The sequence below is a fragment of the Setaria viridis genome, chromosome 9 (genome assembly GCF_005286985.2).
Source record: "Setaria viridis chromosome 9, Setaria_viridis_v4.0, whole genome shotgun sequence".
Classification (NCBI taxonomy): domain Eukaryota; kingdom Viridiplantae; phylum Streptophyta; class Magnoliopsida; order Poales; family Poaceae; genus Setaria; species Setaria viridis.
In genome coordinates, this window is record NC_048271.2 from 12,904,942 (window position 1) to 12,926,313 (window position 21,372).

The window sequence follows — 21,372 nt, forward strand, 5'->3', positions numbered from 1 at the left end:
CAACATAGCCTCTTTTAAGCATCGATTGTCTAATCAAACCAAGCCCTTGGAGATTGCTTCAGTCCATATACACATTGATGTAAACGAAGCACCTTCCCCTTCATTTGACTTGTTTCAAAGCCAGGTGGTATATGCATATATACCTCCTCATGTAGATCACCACGAAAGAAAGCATTTTTTACATCCATCTAATATATATCCCATTCCAAGTTGACAGCACAAGATATAAGAGTCCTCATTGAATTCATCTTGGCAACATGTGCAAAGGTCTCATCATAGTCGATCCCATAAGTTTGAGTGTATCCTTTTTGCAACAAGATGGGCTTTGTACCTTCAACTTTCCCTTCAGGTGTATGTTTAATGGTGAAAACCCACTTGCACCCAACAGGTTGCTTACCTTGTGGTAAATCCACAAGCTCCTAAGTTCTATTCTTCTCCAAAGCTCTCATCTCTTCCAGCATTGCCTCCTTCCATTTAGGATCCTGTTTAGTAATTTCCAGTCAGTGGGTATGGATACAGAATTTAGAGAGGCAACAAAGCTCTAAAAGGATGGGCTACAACTCTCATAGGAAATGAAATTGGAAATGTCATATTTGTAACCAACATAATCTTTAAGATGTGCCGGAATATTGGAAGATCTAGTTGGCTTTCTTAGGGCTATAGGTAGATCATTCTCTGGAGAAAGCTAAGTAGACAGTTGATTATCCCCTTGTTCTAGAATGTTAGATGGAGCATTAGGACTAAGAGAGTGTGAGCTAGTACTTGGGTCCTCGTGCATGAGAGATTCTTTATTTTGAGAAGGCAAAGTACTATTTATATCTCCATGGCAAGAATTATTACCCCACTGTCACTATCATTATTAATTACCTCCCTCTAACTATGAATCGAATTATCCCCATAGGAACCAACTGAAGGAGGAATAAGAATAGAGCCCATGTGAATACCTCTACTGTTACTCTCCCCCTCTTGTTGTCCTTCAGGTGGAGAAAAGTAATTCCAGTATCATTGGTTGGCTCATAATAAGGTTCATATTCACAAAATGTCACATCTATACTTATAAAGAAACGATGTTTAGATGGACACCAACAACGATAACCTTTTTGAGTAGGACAGTAACCAACAAGCACACATTTTACAGCATGAGGGTCAAGTTTTCTAATATCATTTCTGTAGTCATGAACAAAGCAAACACATCCAAAGATCTTTGGACCAACAACAAATTCGTTCGAATTCAAAAGTAACTTAGCAGGAGATTTATTGTCAAGAACTCAAAGAGGCATGTGATTAATTAAGGGCCAATTTGGTAGAGCTTTTGCCGGCTCCGGCTCATCCCGACAAAACACTGTAGCAATATTGTAGCGACGTTGTTCACTGGAGCCGATCATCTCTCTCCTCTTCCTCCCTCTCACAGCCAAATAAGAAGCTAGTGGAGCCACAAATTATGGCCCCTCTAGCTCCGGATCCTCTGACGCTACAGTACCGTGTCAGTAGGAGGAGCCAGAGCTCCTAAAGCCCGACCAAACTGGCCCTAAATATGTTGCAGTCTTCACTGCTTCTCCCCAAAGAAACTTAGGAACATTTATTGAACACATAAGAGAATGAACAACCTCAAGTAAATGCCTATTTTTTTTCGTTCTGCAACACCATTTTGCTTTGTAATGTTAACACATGTTGTTTGATGTTCAATACCATTAGAGCCAAGGAATTGTTCAAACTCTTGATGAACATACTCTGTACCATTGTCTGAGCATAAGACCTTAATAGTGTTGCCCAACTTATTTTTAATGAGGGTATAAAAATCTTTAAAGACAACAAAAACATCACTTTTGTGTTTCAATAGATAAATCTAAGTATACCTACTAAATCCATCAATAAAAGTCACAAACCATCTATGTCAAGAAATAGAGTGTAGTACCTCACATAGTCCCCAAATATCAGAATGAATCACATCAAATGGTTTATTACATCTTAGACCCAAACTAGGATAGGGAACTCTTGTATGTTTAGCAAACTCACATGCATCACATATAAGAGATTCCCTAGGACATGCATTAAAAAGTGAAGGATAATTGCGAGATATAGCAGCAAAAGAGGGGTGTCCAAGCCTACGGTGAAGTAATAATAATTCTTGATATGGAGACATCTTGGATGCAAAAGCAACTTCATCACTCCCTTCATCAAGATAATAGAGTCCATTATGCATGGTCCCAGTCCCCAGAATTCTCCTTGTCCCTAGCTCCTAAAAAGCACAATGAGAAGGATCAAATCAACCTCTATAATTGAGGGATTTTATGATAGAAAGATAAATAAGAGGAATTTATGGTATATAGATGCCCTTCATTAAAAAATCTGAAAACTTCACCAAAGACGATGTTGCTTCCTTGTAACACTCTATTAAAATTTCACCAACAGACCCTCTGAATAACTCGAGTTAAAAATGATTAAGTACTTGTCACCTTGAGATGATGAAATAATTTTAACTATTTTTTGTACTAATCCAATGCACCCCAAATTTTACAGTAACCTAATGATGTTATGTCTGACCTACTGCTAAATTAGCAATGTCATACCCCACTGTTTGAAGACTAAAATAAAATTTGAAGATGGACCTAATTAAATGGAAGAAAGAAATATTAAGTAAGAGTAATGGTATTTTTCGGAAGAGGTACAGAAAAATATTCAGAAATAGGATAACTTTCCGATCTAAAGTTTAATAAAGTTAAGTTATATATATATGTACACAATCACCATCAAATCAACCCCGGGTTTTATACCACAACACATCATACCTCATGAAGATAAGGAAAGTTTAGAACCTTGTTTAGGTGAATGTGGTCGTAATGTAATTTACACTTCAGCAATAATTCATGTTTTGCATCCTATATGAGAAAGCATGGAAGTTTGAACTTGATGCATTCACATTTCGTGTAGAAGTGAACCTTGCTGACGGAACGTACGAGCTGCACCCAGCGCCAGAAGAAGAAGTCATAGCAGATTTGCACAATGCCAGAGTCGAGCCCGTACCAGAGCAAGCCGAGGACCAGTTCGCTAACTTCAGTGTGAAGGCAAGCCCCGGAGCAAGATTTTCCTATCTTTAAATACTTGCAATATAATTGTTTGCTTTGATTGCACATTTACGTTCCAGGAGTTGAATGAAACCATAGATGCATGAACTTAGTACCCTTGAGTTGAACACTAGTATATTAAGTCGAGTAGTTGCAATGCTTAATAGGACTCGGTAAAAGTCGAGTGATTGCATGTCACTCACGAGTTATAGGAGTTGAATGCCCTTTTCTTTTGCTGCAACTTTAAGGACGACGGGCGGGGCAGGGCTCTGTGAACTGTTTTTGGTGGTCGGTGGATTGCCTCATCTGTTTACATGAAATTGGACTAAGGTCGAGATGTGATAGTGTTCGTGATCAAGTGTTTGAAAGTACTAATCTCATACCTAGTATGGGATGGGAAAGCCTAGTACCTGATTGAACTGGGACGTGAGCGGATCGCCCCACTATCTCTGGAACGGAGTTCCCTTGTGGCCGCATGTGGTGACAAGTACGGTCATAGTACGGCAAAGACCGGGTCTATGGAGCCTTGTACCGAGGGGAGTGAGCCCGACACGGGTCTGGGAATTGACGGGGATAGCTGACAAATGAAGCGACCACTCGTGATGCGCGGATGTCGTGGGATTAGGTTCGCCATGTATGGTTAAGAAATTCGAATCGATTCATCTGTCTCTCACAGTTTGGGACTGCTTGATTGCTATGCTACACTGAGTAAGAATGAAAGATGTTGATGAGCTAATATTGTTACTTGTATTAGTTGCTTGGAAACTATGCTTGGTTAGTATAGTTGCTAACTTAGAATGGTAAACAACAGTAGAACTTGTGGCTAAAACATTGAAAGTAAGGACCTACTCTAGTCGCTTTTGGCAAAGACAAACCCTAGAGCCAAAAAGCCTGCATGTCTAGGTGTTGGTGGATGTAGTTACCACCCGTCGGTTAAGTCTTGTTGAACATAGTTGCTCAGCCTTGCCTGTGGCACATCTTTTCAGGTGATGTTGATACCCCTAAGCTCGCTGCAAGTGGTACTTGGCCTACCCAACTTCCTCTGGGTTGGACGGTTGAGTGAGATCCCTCCTCGGACGGCGAGAACAGGGATCATTGATGTCATGATCGGCTTCTTCATGATATCATGCAACGACGTTTAGCTTCCGCTTATTTATTTCTGTTATTTGAAAACTCTGCAAACTTTGTTTGAATTTCGAACATGATGTTGTAATAATTCGATGCACTTGTTTAATTTGGATGGACTATTGTAATCTCTGTAACCACTCGCCTTCGTATGAGTCTTGCTTTCTCCATCCTCAGTTAAGTGGTTTATCGGATAAAATCCGACGGACGACCAAGTTGACTTGTTTAAAGTACATGATTGCGTGTTAGGCGACTTAAGTGTGCTTTAGCCATGTTAATTTGGTCGGATCCGCCACACCACGTCAACCATGGATCCATCTGCTGCACACACCTTATCCTTACCTGAACAAGGAGTATAGAAAGTGAAAAGATTGGATGCTCCTGTCATATGGTTAGTGGCTCCAGAATCAATAATCCAAGGTTTATGTGTGTAGGCTTGAACAGGTTTTATACCTTGGGACGTAGCATGGTAACTAGAATTAGTAGACGAACCTTGAGTGGAAGATGAGCCTTAAGAGAGCTTGAGCTTGGAGTTGTATTTCTTAAGAGCTTGAGCATCTACCACTAGAAGCTCCTTTTCAGATGCAGTATGGTTGGCTCGATTCCAGTTAGCACCTTGAACTCCCCCTGGTTGAGATTTTCCCCCTTTTTTCTACCAGGTGGAAAACCATGTAGTTTAAAACACTTCTCTATGTATGCCTTTTATCACCATAATGATCACAAATCACCTTGCTAGATGGAAAACCATGCAATTTGAAGCACCTCTCTTTGGTACGCCCCTTATTACCATAATAATTACAAATCACCTTATTTCTTTCTTGGTCCCCTCGGGAAATACATGTGATGCTCTTCTTTATAGATAAGGCAGCACTAGCATGAACTGCTTTATAATCATCCACTTTGGGATGTGATAGTCTGGTTTCCTCTTCTATGATGTTAGAAATTATCTCATCAAGCGTAGGCCATTCAGACTTAGAGAAGATAAGCTGCCGATGGAGATCAAATTCTTGATTCAAACCATCAAGAAAAAATTTGCTCACAAATGATTGGAACCATGCATGATAAATAGCCATGTCCTTCTGATCAAGTAGCTCAAATGGAAGATAATAATGTAATTCTCTATATAGTCTTTTCATTTCACCAGCATATTCAGTCACTAATTTTGTGCCTTGCTTCAAATGCAACAACTCATGTATAATACGAGTAGCCTGCATCTTGTTAGATTTACCCACAAATTGATTCTATAGAGCACCCCACACTTCTGCTACAGTAGCTATAGTTTCGACTTGTTCTCTGACTATTGGTTCCATACTACCCAACAGCCACACAAGCACTCTGTCATTGATCTGTTTAGTTTTGGCATCCATTTCACCCTTAACATCACCTTCATCAAGAACCAATAACCTCCCATATCCATGAGAGCTCAAAATCAATCGAGCATGTCGAGCCCAACTCATATAGTTTTGTTGTCTCTGTAACTTTATGGGATTCGGATCAAGAGCATATTTGACAACCTCTGAAACTACCTTGGGCTGCTCTATTATTTTGCTAAGAATTTCACATAATTTTCCAATACTAGAATCAGCCTCCTTTTCTCACTAGTCCCAGCCATTGTATTCACCTGATCACCTCACATTCCAACCAATAGAAGGAAAAAAATGGAGGCAACAGTACCTTAAGAGAATCAACACCCACAAGATCCAAACCAAAGAAAGGAGGACTACGGCTTTAACAGCAAGTTGCAGGTGAAGCTTGAACTGCTCGGTGGACAGCAGCAGAGGGCCTAGGTCTCCATGGACGGAGGCAAGAACCGAGCTCTGGACGAACAGGGCTCTAGCGCCCCAAAAAACTGCAGCTCGTAGTGCCACAAAACCACCAAAATCAACCAAAACAGAATGGAATCCACAGGATTAACCCGCTCTTAATACCATATTGAAGATTAATGGATGGATCTAGTAGAGATTTGGGATTGGAGGAGAAGAGGAGACTTAGCCATAGATAGGGAGATGGGGAAAGTTCTGGATTGATGATGCTCTCGATCCTTCTCTAATTGTACTCCCTCCGTATAGGATTTAGAAGTCGTTTAGGACATGATTGTGCTTACTAAGGAGTGATTAATTAGGGGATATTTTTCCCCATCTGCCCTATTAAATAGGGTTATGGGTGCATTCCATATGAGAAAGTTCCTTAGCTCGGACAGTTAGTGCATCGAGTTGTAAGTCCAGTGACTCGAGTTCGAAACTCGACATACGCCTTTTTTTGTTGTGGCTTGATTTTACGTGGTACTATTTGCTGCGTGGCGCTTGCGCTTTGGCTGCATGGCTCAGTTTTTTTTCGCGTTTGCGGCTGGGCGTGGCGCTTGCGTTTGGGCGGTTTCTGCATGATTTTGCTGTTCGCACTTGCGGTAGGGAGGTGCTCCAGCATTCGATTTTCGCTGTTGGCGCGAGTTCAGCCGCGATGAGGCACGTTTAGCCTTGTTAGTTTGGTTCGTTTTTTGCGTTTAAGTGCACTGGCGCTCATTTTTTCCACTGCGCGCGCGCTCAGCATGTTGGCTTAGCAGGTCTGACGCGTCGTTCCTTGGTTGATCTATTTAAATGCTCAGCAGGTCCGACGCTTCAAGTGCTTCATCCTCCCTTGCCTTCCTTGCTTGCTTGCTTAAACGACATGGCTTACCTCTTCTCCACTGCAATGGCTAATCCATTCGATTTGAACATTCGTGTAGAAGAAGATGATGACAACAATCTTCCATTTGATCTCAATAAGGCAATATTGGAGGATCACACCACATATGGTAATGTACTCAGTTCGTTTGTTCTTTTTTTTATATTCAAAGCAACAACATGTGCTAATGTTTCTCATTTTCTTTCTTCTTTTTTGGACAGGGTTTGATTTGAACTTGCCACTAGACGAGTTTGGTGTGGTTGATTTCTATTATCTACAAAACTTTCCCGGTAAGGTTTATAAATGAGTTTGTTTTTTTCCTATAGCTACAACATGCCGTGTCTAAGTATTGCATGAATGTGCTTGTTTTTTTTCCCTATAGCTAGAACATGCCGTGGCTAATTATAATCATGAATGTGCTTGTTTTTTTCCTATAAATAGAACATGTCGTGGCTAAGCATATTATGAATGTGCTTGTTTTTTTCCTATGAATAGAACATGCAGTGGCTATTAATAGAACATCCCGTGGCAACTAATGTTTGTTTTCTTTTAACAGAACATGTTGTGGAGGCTCCCATTGAAGAACAAGTTGAAGAACCCCACCGAAGGAAAGAAATGTCTGAAGAGCTCCAAAAACAAGTTTATCAGGCTTTGTTGGCTAGAAGCAACAATGGGAAATTAGGCAAAAAAAGATACTACATTTGTTGCTGCTCAATTTGGTCTTCATATTCGGTCAATTCAACGATTATGGAAGTGAGGTAAAATACAACTTGCAAACTCAGTTCCGGTTATGGTTTCTAGTTTAAAGAAGGGTAAAGTTGGTCGTAAGACAATCCCTGTTGATTTGGAAGCATTGCGAAACATTCCTCTAAAGGAAAGAATGACTATAGAGGATGTGTGCATGAAACTAAACATGAGCAATTGGAAGATTCAAAAGTATTTGTAAAAAGGTTTGCTTAGGCGCCACTCTAGTAGCATCAAACCATATCCCACTGAAGCTAACAAGAGGTCTAGGTTAAAGTGGTGTGTTGACATAATTAAGAGGGATTTGCTTGATGATCCAAGGTTTAAGGATTTGTTTGAATTTGTGTTCATTGATGAAAAATGGTTCTACCTATCTCAAAAATTTGAAAAATATTATTTGCTTCCCGAAAAGATGATCCCCATCGGACTTGTAAGAACAAGAATTACATCCCTAGGCTCATGTTCTTGTGTGTTTGTGCTCGGCCAAGGTTTAGGGATGGGAATTGTATTTTTGATGGTAGGATTGGTTGTTTTCCACTTGTTACTTATGAACTGGCTATGAGAGGTAATGAGAGAACCAGCCGTGTCCGTGGAGACTTGGTTATGAAGCCCATAACTTTGATCACTAGAGACGTGATTAGAGATTTTATGATCAACCAAGTGTTGCCTGCCATTCGAGCTAAATGGCCAAGAAAAGATGTGGGCAAACCAATCTTCATTCAACAGGATAATGCACCTTCCCACTTAAAATTGGATGATCCGCTTTTTTGTGAGGCTGCTAAGCAAGAAGGATTCGATATTCGCCTAATTTGTCAACCACCCAACTCTCCGGATTTCAACATTCTTGATTTGGGTTTTTTTCGAGCTATTCAAGCAATTCAATACAAGAAGAATGCAAAAACAATAGAAGCTCTAGTTCCAGCAGTGCAAGAGGTAATTTGATCAAATTGTTCACATATGTTTCAATATTTTCTTCAACAATAAATTTGCCCATTCATTCATTTCTTGCACAATTGTTTTGTAGGCATTCTTGGAGTACTCGGCACACAAAGCAAACCGAATGTTTGTAACACTACAAAGTGTTTTGATGGAAGCTATGAAGGTGAAAGGATGCAACAAGTTCAAGATTCCTCACATGAAAAAAGAAACATTAGAAAGAGAAGATTGGTTTCCATCTTCTATCCCTTGTGATCCATCTTTGCTAGATGAAACCGAGGCTACTCTTGCTGCATGAAACAATTATATTGATGCTAGTTAGCTTAATTAGTAGAGACATCCTTGTACAGTTAATTAGAACTAAAGCTAGTTATCTTACCGATGCTTTGGCGTCATCCTTTACCGGTAGCAGATCCTTGTAATGCTGGATGAAAAGCTCACAGTTGAACTCGTCGAGGCCGTGAAGCATGGCGCGGATTATGTATTCCGTGTGGATGAGACCGCAGCGAGAGCATGGCCAGAACCGCGAGTGCGCACGATTCGATGCTTGGCGGTCCTCATGGACGAGATGACAGCAAGCCCATAGAAAAGAGCCCGGCGGCAAGGAACCCAGCATCATCTCCGAGTCCGGCGCGAGCTCCTGAAACTCCGACGTGATGGAGTCCGGGACCATCTGCGATTCTGGCACCACCTCCATCTTCGAGTCCGGCACGACGACCTCCTCCGGCTCCCGCGACTCCGGCACGATAACCTCCTGCGACTCCAGCACAATCTCCTCCGACTCCTCCGTGGTGAACTCCTCCAAGTGCGGCACGACGTCCTCCGCGGCAAACAACAGATGCGACGACAGGCTCTGCGGCGAGCAGCACCCGCGCCGCCGGACTACACGGCGAGCAGCACCTGCGCCTCTGTCTTTTGCATGGCTGAGCGTTTTTTGCGGGCGAGGCATGCGAAGCGGCGAGTGCGGCGTAGCAGAAGTCCGCGGGCGCGGCATGCAATGCGAACGAACATAAACATGTATGTGAAACGGCCAGGCGCATTAAACGCGCGGCGCAGCTTGCGAAGTGGCCGGGGCATAACCGTCCCAAAACATGCGTGCATGCGCTCCACGACTTCCTTTGCGCAACGGAGCAAAAGTCACGGAACGACCTCCTTTTCCTATACGGAGGGAGTATCTATCTAGTTTTGGTATTTTACATTTTAGTCTCTACAAAGCATCTATTTTACATATTTATGCATTTGCCCATGATTATGGATTAAATGGTGCCGAGCCTGTGGGAATTTTTAGTTGTAATAACAAGCATACACCAACATGAACTGATCACGCTCTTTTCTCGAGATTGAAATTATGTAACTTAGTGTTTTAGATTTTCTTCTATAGCTCTAGTTTGGTAGTATATCCTACTTTGTTATACTTTCATATTATGAAATGAATTATAAAAAAGTTTATTTCTTTTCCAGTGCCTTTGATTTATTATGAAGCTTATGCTGAGCATTCCGGAAAAAAAAATCTTTTCAACTCATCGGAAATTCTGAGGTAGATCTAAAATTCCATACACCAACTTTTGGTCAATTGGACCCATCGATCGTGTTTCACGTGAAACTATCGTACCCTGGCCTCCGGTCCCCTGTGTACACAAGACTACGACTATCCAACAACAATGCCGTTGGCCTTCCGGTAGTCCATCTCGACGTCGCGGGTTCCGGCACGGCCATCGTCCTCGTCGGCGACGAACCTCTGCCAGAACCAGTGTGTCCGCCACACGACCCCCATCTTCTCGATCGGCACGCCCTTCGTCTCCGGCAGGAAGGCCGCGGTGAACAGCGTCATCGCGATCACCCACCCGCCGAAGAAGTAGAAGAGCCCGAACCGCATGCGGCAGAGCATCGGGAGGAAGCCCTGCGCGACGGCGAAGGTGCAGAGCATGCTCACGGCCACGCTGATGGCCTGCCCCGCCGGCCGGATTCCCAGCGGGAAGACCTCGCTCGGCACCAGGATGCCCAGCGGCCCCCACGACCACGCGAAGCCGGCGACGTAGACGCAGATGAACGCCACGACCGCCGCCGCGGACGCCTTCGGGATCGCCCCGTCCTCGCTCGCCCCGAACTTCACGCCGATCAGCGTCCCGATGATGATCTGCCCCCGTCGTAAGATCGTGTCAACTTTTGTGCCAGATCATCATGGGAGAGTGAGGTAATGTGGACGTGTTCGTGATCAGTACCTGGCAGACGAGCATCTGGCAGCCTCCCTGGAAGAAGAGCTTGCGCCGGCCGAGCCGGTCGACGGTGGCGATGGACACGAACGTCGCGGCGATGTTCACCAGCCCCGTGATCATCGCCGACATGAGCGACGCGTCCCCGCCGAGCCCGATCGTCCTGAACAGCACGGGCGCGTAGAACATGATGACGTTGATGCCGGTGAGCTGCTGGAAGAAGGGGATGAGGACTGCCATGCAGAGCTGCGGCCGGTGCCTGCGCTCGAGGATGTCCAGCCACGGCCGCCGGACGCCGGCGCCGGACACCTCACTGGCTGCCACGAGGTCGCCGTACTCGTCGTCTACGTCGTCCGTGCCGCGGATACGTCGCAGGACCCATCGCGCCTCCTCGTGGTGGCCGCGGGCGATGAGGGAGTTGGGCGTGTCCGGGAGGAACAGGGAGCCTGCGGTGATGATGGCCGCCGGGACGGCGGCGAGGCCGAGGCCGAGACGCCAGCCCCAGCCGCCCCGGATCTTGGCCGCGCCGTAGTTGACGAGGTTGGCGGAGAAGATGCCGACGGTGATCATCAGCTGGAGGCCGATGTTCAGCGTGCCGCGGAGGCGATGAGGCGCCATCTCCGACAGGTAGATCGGGATGGACTGCACACATCGAGGAGAACAGAGAGCACTTTTACAGTTTTACTTCCTCTGCTGTTCATTTCTTCACGGGAATGCGGCTCTGAACTTACCAGGCCAGCGAAGCCGACGCCGACGCCGAGAAGGATGCGGCCGACGATGAGCATGGCGACGTTCTGCGCGGCGGCGTTGAGGGCGGCGCCGGCGAGGAAGGAGACGCCGCCGCCGAACATGGACCATTTCCGGCCGAGCGAGCGCGCGACGGACGCCACGAAGAAGGAGGCGACGAGCGCGGCCAGGTACAGCGACGACGTGAACGCGGTCAGCAGCTGGCTGTCGAACTTGCAGTACTGGCTGCCGCCCCGCGCCGTCTGCTCCTTGCGGTACACGGACGGGAAGAACTGCAGCAGGAACGTGTCCATGGATGTCACGCCGCCTGCGTATGTGGATGTGTACAGAGTCATTCGCTGGACGGACAGAGTTCTGTGCTGTGAGACTAGGTAATTTTGATGGTTCTACGCATTTACTAGCGTGATTTCACAACTTGCACTGAATAATCTTCAGAATTTTGTCTATTTTTAAACCAACTTTTTTTTGTTTATTTTTATGCACAGCTCATTTTTAATTCATTAATACATAGTAATGTTTAGAAAGTCTAAGTCTGATATGTGATCTCTAACTTTGACCAATAATTTCTTAAAGTTTTTTTTTTGAATTGGCCACTTTTACTAGCGTGATTTTTTATGCACAACTTTTTTTAATTGCAAATGATATCATAGGATTTATACGAAGAAATACTTCCATGATACGATAATTTTAAAAACTTTCGTACTTTTACAATTTTGCACGTTGCAGAATAAACTGAAATTTCATTATAAAAAAAAACTGAAATCTAACAAAACTAAGAATCTCAATACAAATGCAACAATATGGAAAACGTGATTTACATGGGAAAACATCAGGCGACCTACAAACATCAAATATGAACTTGTGACAGAAGTAGAACACCTAAAACTGCTATAGACAAGTGGTAAGGTGCAGGGCAGCGGTGCGCTGTCATCAACAGAAACAAAGCTACTATGACTGTTTTTTAGCTTGTCTAAAACATCATGAATTCATGATTGAAGTTAGTGCTTTTTACACACGTGAGCTTAAAAAAGGGGTTAAAAAAAATCTAGGGTACTACTTAGCCAAGACCCAAGACCCTTGACCGTGATTCAGTGCTCCTCTGATACTCGTGCTCTGCAACTTGCTACTCCATAATCCGCAACTCAAGCAGAATCGTAGGAGAGCTAGGAGACGCGAGAGAGATGTGACTTGACTAGTGACCAACACTTACCGGATATGCCGATGTCGTAGCCGAGGATGAGGCCCCCGGTGGCGGCGACGGCGCAGGTGAGGAAGACGTAGAGGGTGAGCCTGCCGGGGTACTCCCCGCCCTGCACGGCGGCCACCGCGGCCGGAGCTGCCATCGCGCCGGTCTCCGTGGCTCCGGGCACAGTAGTAGTCAGAGCTGGGATAGTGGGATCCCCAGAAAGGACGCCGAATCCGGTGGAGATCGATCTTGCGGCATTTTATAGAGTCGTGGCCGGCGTCGCTGTCGCGGCGCCCCACCGCGCGCTGCTGTTGCTGTGCCGGATCCGGGAGAGGAGAGCAGAGGAGGAAGGGAAGGGATAACGCGGCGGCTAACGATTCCGGCGGCCACACCAGCAACCAGTTGGTCAAACGAATTAGCGACGAGTTGAGCCGGCGCCGTCGTCGCTAGCGAGTTCCGTGATGGGCATGGGCACGCTCTATCTGCCACTCTGGAGTCGTCGTCCCTCTGGGTTGCTTGCAGAGTCGCTGTCACCTCTACGAGGCAATCATTGAACTTGAACGTCAAACGGCGTGCACTCTTTCACCGTACATTACAAACAACTTTGTGGGCTGTTGAAACTTCTCTGTCTAGCTGGGCTAGCTGGCCCACAATCACAATAGCCCAGCTGGGCTGGGCTTATCTTGGGTCCTTGCTTTCCTCTGAAAAACCAGAAAAAATGTCTAAATATTTAGTTGGATCCCCGTGATTCTATGGTGCCTGACCACCGGACGACGACGTGAGAGGCCGCCGGCAAGAACACAATATATCGAAAATCACCTCCGGTGGGCCGTCGGTGAGAGGCCGCCTGCTGGCTTATATATGGTCTCCCTACTCTTCCATGTGGGACCCGCACCGTAGGCCACGGATTCTACTATTAAATCTTTAACCATCGATACATAAAAAAATGTTTGAGGCTGAAGCAATGCCCTAATTTCTGGTACTAGTTTTATGATGATGAAAAACCATGGTTATCAGATCAAATGACTAAGTAAGGAGCATACTTTGACTTGTTGTTGTTGTTGTTGTTGTTGTGAGGGATATATCTTTGACTTCAACAGTGGAGAAATTGTGAATCTGCAACTTGAAAGAAATAGGATTTGAGAATTTTGTTACTACACAGTGTCATTTATATGGTGCATATATTGACAGTGCTAATTGACTTTTCCCGCTGTAACCTTTGTAAAGTCTTTTTTCTCTATTTTAATCATATTCCCATGATAGCTCAAAAAACGGAAAAAAATGATGTACCGTATTTTGCCACCAGAAGACGCCAAAAAAATCGAAATCGCACACACCACTTAAACATTGGGGACAGATCCAGTGTGTGTTATTCGTTTCTGAGTGACGAATGCTGACGAGCGGTTTCTCTAGCCTTGTGACACCACTTCATCCGAATGATTTTACTGTCTTATGATCGCAATTCATGATATTTTTTTTTGTGATTCTTGAACTCTGTACGTTTTGATAATTTTACATTGGCGATCTTCTTATTGGGAAGTTCCTTTTCCTCAGACTTATTAATCATATCGTTGGTGTATTTTAATTTGAGTAAAATGCATGAATGGCCGTTATACTTATCGGCTTGTTTTAATTTGACCATTGTACTTAGAAAAGCGTAAATCATGATCATTAGAAAAGCGTAAATCATGATCATTAAAGTCGCTCAACTTTATCGATACAGTCATTGGCTCAATAATTATACGGTATTTGGATGACGTGGTGTAAGTTCAATTAATAACTCATGTTCTAGCGTTGACAAATCACATATGCTTTTCCATTGTATTTTTTCTTTTATCCCTTCCTCTCTTGATTCTATCTATAATCATCGTTCATTCGTGCTCTAATTGTTAAATATAGCTCAAACCTGCTAATTTATGAAACGGTTCCGGCTAATTTTATTTGAGCAATTGCATCATGCACAGGCTCATCTATTAAGAGTGGAGTGATTTCTCCTCAAGCTGCAGTTCGAATCAAGGAAATATTAAGCTTGTGTATGAATCGAACTTTAGAAAACAATATGCTTCTACTTGCAGGAATCAAGCTTCAATATGCACTAATCATTGAAGCTCTCTCAGAATCTAGCTCCAGCATCCGATCAATGTGGAGAAGTGCGGGCAATGGTGGCTACAGCAGGTCAAACCTCGTTGATTTCATCTTGTTTGAGCTTGGCGTGGAATCGAGGCGAAAGGGCGAGTAATCACGTATGGGGCATCGGCTAGTAATCTCCTCTGGTGACGGCGGCGTCTCTGCTGGCCGGAGTCCAGTCACTGACGACATGAGGTCGTATGTAGGCGTGGGAAGAAGCCAGTCTACGGGCGAAAGGTGGATGGCGAAGGCTTTGTCTCGGCCAACATTTTGACGCTTTTTATAATTTGGCCTGTATGCGTTAAATAAATTAAATTAGAGGGAGCGATTTATATATATACAGGTCTCAGCCAGGCCCCACGGGATGCCACGTCATCTGAATACGTATTGCTAACGTATTGCTAGAGAGCTAATGATCATATTGATAGAGTCGAGCAATCTTAATAACCATGATTTACACTTTTTAATACAGTGGTTAAATCGAAACAAGGCCATAAGTGCATTTTACTCTTTTAATTTCACAAACCTCGACGAGCTCTGTGTAAGCTAAATGGAGGTTGCATAATTTCCAAGGCTACCTTATGCGACTTTGACCAACACAAAGTATACCAATAATACACCGTACATGTTTCATTCATTCAGCAATGCAACATGCAGATATATTACAATTGTTAATAAGTACTTTGCAGTACATCCCAAGCTTACCAACACATACATGATGCTGCCATAAAGAAATGGCATGCTACTAGATGCACAAACATCGTAACTTTCATATCTCAATATACATGCATGTCCATCTTAGATTCAGTATATCTACCCCTTTGGAGTTTTTAGTTCATTATCAATTGCAATCAGTAACATAACCAGTTTCACCCCATGACGCATACCCGTTGAGTCAATAAGATAGACAAAAGAACTCCTTCAACCTTGGCCACCACCGCCTGATCCGGAGCCGCCCCCAACAGCTCCGCCAGCTGACCCAACTCCACTGCCCGCTCCACCTCCGCTACTACCCCTCGCATCTCCATACCCTCCACCGCCCCCTACCGCGTTGCCGGAACGTCCAACACCACTGCCACCGCCGGAACCACCGCCACCGTCTCCGCCACCCACACCCACGCCGCCACCGCCGCCGCCGCCCGTGCCAACACTCACGCCACCATGGCCTATGTGGACACCGACACCGCCTCCACCGCCGCCTCCGGCGTGGACACCGCCGGCGCTGACCGCGCCGCCTCCACCCGCGCCGATCCCAACATCGACCCCGCCACGTCCTACGTCGATGCCGACACCAGCGCCGGCTCCGCCGCCAACGCTCGCGCCGCCGCCACGGGTGGTGCCAGCTCCGCCTCCGAACCCACCGCCGATGCCGATCGACGTGTCGTGCCCGCCATGGCCGATGCTCACGCCGAAACCGCGGCCGCCACCCTCCCCGCTGCCGGCTCTGATGGAAAAGGATTTGCTGTCGTTGACGGTGTTCTTGTCGTCGGCAAGGAGAAGCCTTGCGTGGGTGAGCGGGAGGAGGAAGAAGCACGCTAGAAAAACTGGAATGGCCAGGTGGCAAGTGGAGCTCGCCATGGGAGTGTGCATGGAAGGACGGTGCAGCTTCAGTTTGCTGTACTACTCAGGGCAGCTTTATATAGAACTAGCCAGTTCTGCTGATCGAGCGATTCTGCACGAAGTAATCTCAATTATGTAGGCGAAAAAGGTGATCCTAGTGAGCTGTGAAGCACACTAATAAGGCCATGTTGAGAGGTGAAGTGGACCGCACATGGCTATGAGAATTGCTAGGTGTACTAGTTTAGACTTATATGAGTATAAATTGATTATTTTAAGCCATCAAAAGTCATGTTTAATCTACACGACTATACATACAAGCAGCTTCATTTTTGGGGATTAAAAGTTTTCAAGTTTTGAGTTCTCTGCATCTTTGAATAAAAGCAGTATGTTAAGATCTTCAGTTCAGATTTGACTCACCGAATTGAAAGAAAAACTTGTGTCAAAAAATACATATTTTCATGGTCTATATGCGAGTAGGAGGTTTAACTCGATTCGTTATTAGTTATGTATGTCACACAAGAAACTTTTGATATCTGAAATGATTGTGTTGAATTTGTGGACTGATTTGCACACATAGATACGATTGAACATAGTAGAATTTATGAACTGTTTAGTGATTCATGGTTTATTTTCTACTCTCTCCGTCCCAAATTATAGGTTGTTTTGAATTGTTTAGATTCATTGATTTTGCTATGCACTTAAATATACACTATGTCTAGATGCATAGCAAAAGTTATGAATTTAGAAAAGCCAAAACAAACGGATGGAGTACAACATATGTGCACAATTGGTTAGCTATGATATACTCACTCCATCCCAAATTGTAGGTCGTTTTGGCATATCTAGGTTCATAACTTTTACTATTCATCTAGATATACACTATGTCTAGATACACAATGAAAACTATAAATCTAGAAATGCCAAAACGACCTACAATTTGGAATAGAGGGAGTACACACTTTGGTATATATAAATGCATACTAGCTAGAAAACCCAACATGATGTGTATACCAAACAATTTCACTGCATGTCGTATTCGAGGAAAGGAATGGGGAATATGTTGCTTTGATCTTTAGAAAACATGGATGCAACCGTTCCCACGTACTTTGATCATTCAGAATGCAAAGTTTCACATGACCTTTGCAGCTCATTTTTCCTGCTTCCACATTTGCTTTTTCTGTTCCAGTTGTTTTGCAGGTGTGGCAACTGTCGATCGAATCTGTTCTGCTGGAAGAGATCCATGTTAAGCTAAGCATCTCTGGATGCCTCCATGTTAGCACATTTGCAGCCAACTGTTTTTAACAGGTTTAATTTCAGTGTGTCCAAGAAAAGCTAGGTGCGTGTGCCCATTATCCTAAAGTGGTCAATCCACTGCTAGGGAAAGTTCGGTTCCTAACCCCTTTAGTACCGGTTATGCAACCGGTATTGCTACTTTGGTACTAAAGGGGGGTTTTTTAGTACCGGGTTAAATAACCGGTACTAAAGGGGTATTAAAAAATAAAAAAACAAAATCACCCCGCCTGAGCCCGAGCCCCGAGCCGCACCCCGCCGGCCCAAGCCCAAGCCCTCCCATCGCCGTGCGCCCCGACCTCGCGCTGCCGCACGCCCCGGCAACACGACCCGCTAGAGCCCGGCCATACCGGCTGGATCCGCCCCTGGATCAGAGAGAGAGAGAGAGTGAGGGGGGCTCACTGTCACTACCGTATCCACCCGCTGCCGCCGTAGTCACCAGCACTGCCGCCGCAGCCACCCGGCGGCAGCCGCATCCACCTGCATGCCACTGCAGCCCCGTGCGCTACCGCCGCTCCTCGCCCCGCCGTTGCTCCTCACTGCCACGAGTGAGGGGTGAGCGAAGGGGGGAGGGGAGGGGCAGCAAGAGAGGGAGGTCCGGTGGGAGAGAGAGGGAGGGGGCTGGGGAGAAAGAGAGGGTGGAGAGGAGAGGGAGAGGGTGGAGTCCGGGCGGATAGGAGAGGGAGAGAGGGAGGGGGCCGGGGAGAGGGAGAGGGTGGAGAGGAAAGGGGAGGGAGAGGACCGAGAGGGCGGAGTCCAGGCGTGAGGAGATAAGATGGGCTGGGAAGATAAGATAATGAGTCCAGACAGAGGAGATAGGGATGAGTGACCCCCTTTAGTACCGGTTGGAGCCTCCAACCGGTACTAAAAGGGGGTTACGGGGGCTTCTGGGGGGCTATCCCTTAGATCCGGTACTAATGCTCATATTAGTACCGGGTCAAAAACCAACCGATACTTATTAGGACCAATGCTCAATTTTCCAGCAGTGATCGATTTCTTAGGTAATTAGCCTGTGTTGACTTATTTGGATTCTTAACCTCTTAACCTGTTCTGACTTGCAACACTTGTAAATGGTAAAGGTTATGCTCCTCCCTCCGTCCACGTTTAATAACAAGAATTCAGTCTAACTTCCTAAAATAAATTATGTCTATGACTACGTCAAGGTTTTGGTCTTCAACATAGACGTACCTTCCACGTTGCCGAAGGTTATTCTATATCAAAGGTTTTAATCCTCCACGTTGCCGAAGAAACATTGAGAATTGACCTAAGCAGGTGCTCCACAAACATTACTTACAATTAGCCCAACCTTTACTCCTACGCAGACTACAATTTTTAAAAGACATTAGTGTTAGAAGTTCGTAGACAAGAATGCATTTGGATGGCACCATACATGCTACACTTTTTTTTTTGCTAAACTTCGCATAAGATGTTACCAACTGTTTTTTAACCACGCCTTAGGCAAAGTTTGGCAAAGAGATGATTCTATAACACGTGGGTTATATATATAGACAAAAGAAGTGCTGCAAGCCGCTACTGCGTCAAGAAACTAACATTGGTTTAAGAAGTCGTGGGGTGACAAGTTGTGGCCATCATCTAAAGAAGCTCTAATTTTAGGACCTATGGCTAATTAAAATTGTTTACCTTTGTCCTTTCTCATTTATGCATATTCTACATAATACTCATAAAAAACATTGCAATATTCATTCATCTTGTCAGCGTTAGTCAATTTAGATGCAAATTTATGTGGCTACTTTAGGTTATATTTATTACTAATGGTAGATGTGATAATTTAGAATTTTAGATGCAAATTTAAGATTCAGTTTATATTGTTTTTCATAATGGTTGGATGGGTAGTTTGTGCAAGGTTTAAGGGTTACTTTTGGTTATTTTTATAATGATCTCCAATTTAGACACAGTGTGAGGGAGTTACTTTAGATTATTTTTTCATTACAATAGGGGTAAATTTTTAATAAAAGTGGATCCAATTGCTATAACTGTTAATATTGATTAAAGTGTACCAAAATGATGGCATGCTATTTATTTTTGATATAAATATATTCTAGGATTGATCTCTTGATGCTTTAAAATGAGTCTCTAATTTAGTATTAGGAAGATGTTTCACAGATTTGGAATGGGCGGTAACATGATGAAAATATTGCAAACAGCCTTTGTTTCTAGATTTACAATTTTTTGTGGAAAAATGGTGTGATTGCTCCCAAGCAAAAGATGTTGCAAAATCAGATGTAATGGTCATTTATGATTATACAAATTGAAATAATTAACCATTTTTAATGGAAATTGCTACAATGCTATAAAAAAAATTATACAAATGCTCCATATATTATGCAGATATTTAAAATATACTGATGTTAATAAACATGTCACTGCAATGATGTGTGTTATAGTAAGAAGTATCTCCGATTAGAAGCCCCATACTAACATCCAAATTTGTCCCCAAAATGTTTAACCCTTGCACTTGCAGCGTGGTTAGCAATTATATTTTCTTGCAAGCCTCTATTTTCCCATATATTTCTTATGAACATTGTTCGCATTATTTCCAAGAAATAGCGCTAAGATAATAGCTCAGCTAAGCGTATGTTTTGTTGCTAGCGTGAGGTTTTATAGAGCTGCATCGTATATTCCGGATGAGGGAGAAGCAGGCAGAGCGGATGCGGTGACCATGGAATTATGGAAATGAGGGTGTTTGGTTGGTTGAATGAGCGGATGAAGTGAATCTTGTGAAGATGTTTGGTTGATGGCATAGGCGGATGCAAAGTGACCTACATGTGTGACTGACGTATAGGTCCGTCCGAAGCATATGCAATGCATCCACGGAGTCTGCATGAGCGGATTTTAATTTGGGCGTACCATTGGCCCAGTATGAGAGCCTATTTCTGCATTTGCTCATGCAAGCTGCATCTGCCCACGCTCTTCTCTGAGTTTATACGGATCCATTGGTGCAAGCAACGCTCATGCGAGTAACTAAACACACCTTAAACAAGTGTGATACTAATAATGGTGTGAGACTTCGGTTGCGTTTGGTGCGGCAACTCCGGCAGCTCCTCTTGTCCCCCTAGGGAAAAAAACGAGTGGAGCTGGAGCCCTTTTTCCATTGCTACTGGGAAAACAATGACGCACAGTACAGTAGAAGCTGGAGCATGAAGTTATACCAAACGCGCCCTTCAACTTGCTAGGAGCATATGTGTTGTTTAAGTTTGGAGTTTTTTTTCGCAGTAAAAACTGGCTGTGCCCAAGATTTCTAACCCACATGTAACGATGGTGGCATCTTGCTGAGGTGAATTGAAGATTGAACTCACCGTGCCCAACAGCTGGAGCCATGAAGTTATACCAAACGCGCCCTTCAACTTGCTAGGAGCATATGTGTTGTTTAAGTTTGGAGTTTTTTTTCGCAGTAAAAACTGGCTGTGCCCAAGATTTCTAACCCACATGTAACGATGGTGGCATCTTGCTGAGGTGAATTGAAGATTGAACTCACCGTGCCCAACAGCTGGAGCCATAAAGTTATACCAAACACGCCCTTCAACTTGCTAGGAGCATATGTGTTGTTTAAGTTTGGAGTTTTTTTCGCAGTAAAAACTGGCTGTGCTCAAGATTTCTAACCCACATGTAACGATGGTGACATCTTGCTGAGGTGAATTGAAGATTGAACTCACGGTACCCTTCTCCTGTTGGAAAGTTAACAGTAGCACAAGGAAGA

The 21,372-nt window shown here is 44.4% G+C and overlaps 2 protein-coding genes across 2 annotated transcripts; both read right to left on the minus strand.

The window, feature by feature from the left end:
- Window positions 1-10,020: 10,020 nt before the first annotated feature.
- On the minus strand, window positions 10,021-13,261 carry LOC117836560 (sugar transport protein MST2). Its single transcript, XM_034716014.2, has 4 exons — window positions 12,702-13,261; window positions 11,476-11,798; window positions 10,754-11,386; window positions 10,021-10,668 (listed from the first exon to the last, which is right to left on the minus strand). Exons 1-4 carry the CDS (start codon window positions 12,832-12,834, stop codon window positions 10,180-10,182), a joined length of 1,578 nt encoding a protein of 525 aa, XP_034571905.1. The 5' UTR covers window positions 12,835-13,261; the 3' UTR covers window positions 10,021-10,179.
- Window positions 13,262-15,410: 2,149 nt separating this feature from the next.
- Window positions 15,411-16,481, minus strand: LOC117836603 (uncharacterized). Its single transcript, XM_034716070.2, has one exon. The coding sequence runs from the start codon at window positions 16,392-16,394 to the stop codon at window positions 15,726-15,728; it is 669 nt and encodes a 222-aa protein (XP_034571961.1). The 5' UTR covers window positions 16,395-16,481; the 3' UTR covers window positions 15,411-15,725.
- Between the last annotated feature and the right edge of the window lie 4,891 nt (window positions 16,482-21,372).

Bases quoted from the DNA above. Each gene is read 5' to 3' on its own strand.
- LOC117836560 (XM_034716014.2), bottom strand. From the start codon at position 12,834: ATGGCAGCTCCGGCCGCGGTGGCCGCCGTGCAGGGCGGGGAGTACCCC. The intron at 11,799-12,701 runs GTAAGTGTTGGT...CCACATACGCAG, and splicing joins CTACGACATCGGCATATCCG to GCGGCGTGACATCCATGGAC. The intron at 10,669-10,753 runs GTACTGATCACG...CGACGGGGGCAG, and splicing joins GCCAGATGCTCGTCTGCCAG to ATCATCATCGGGACGCTGAT.
- LOC117836603 (XM_034716070.2), bottom strand. From the start codon at position 16,394: ATGCACACTCCCATGGCGAGCTCCACTTGCCACCTGGCCATTCCAGTT.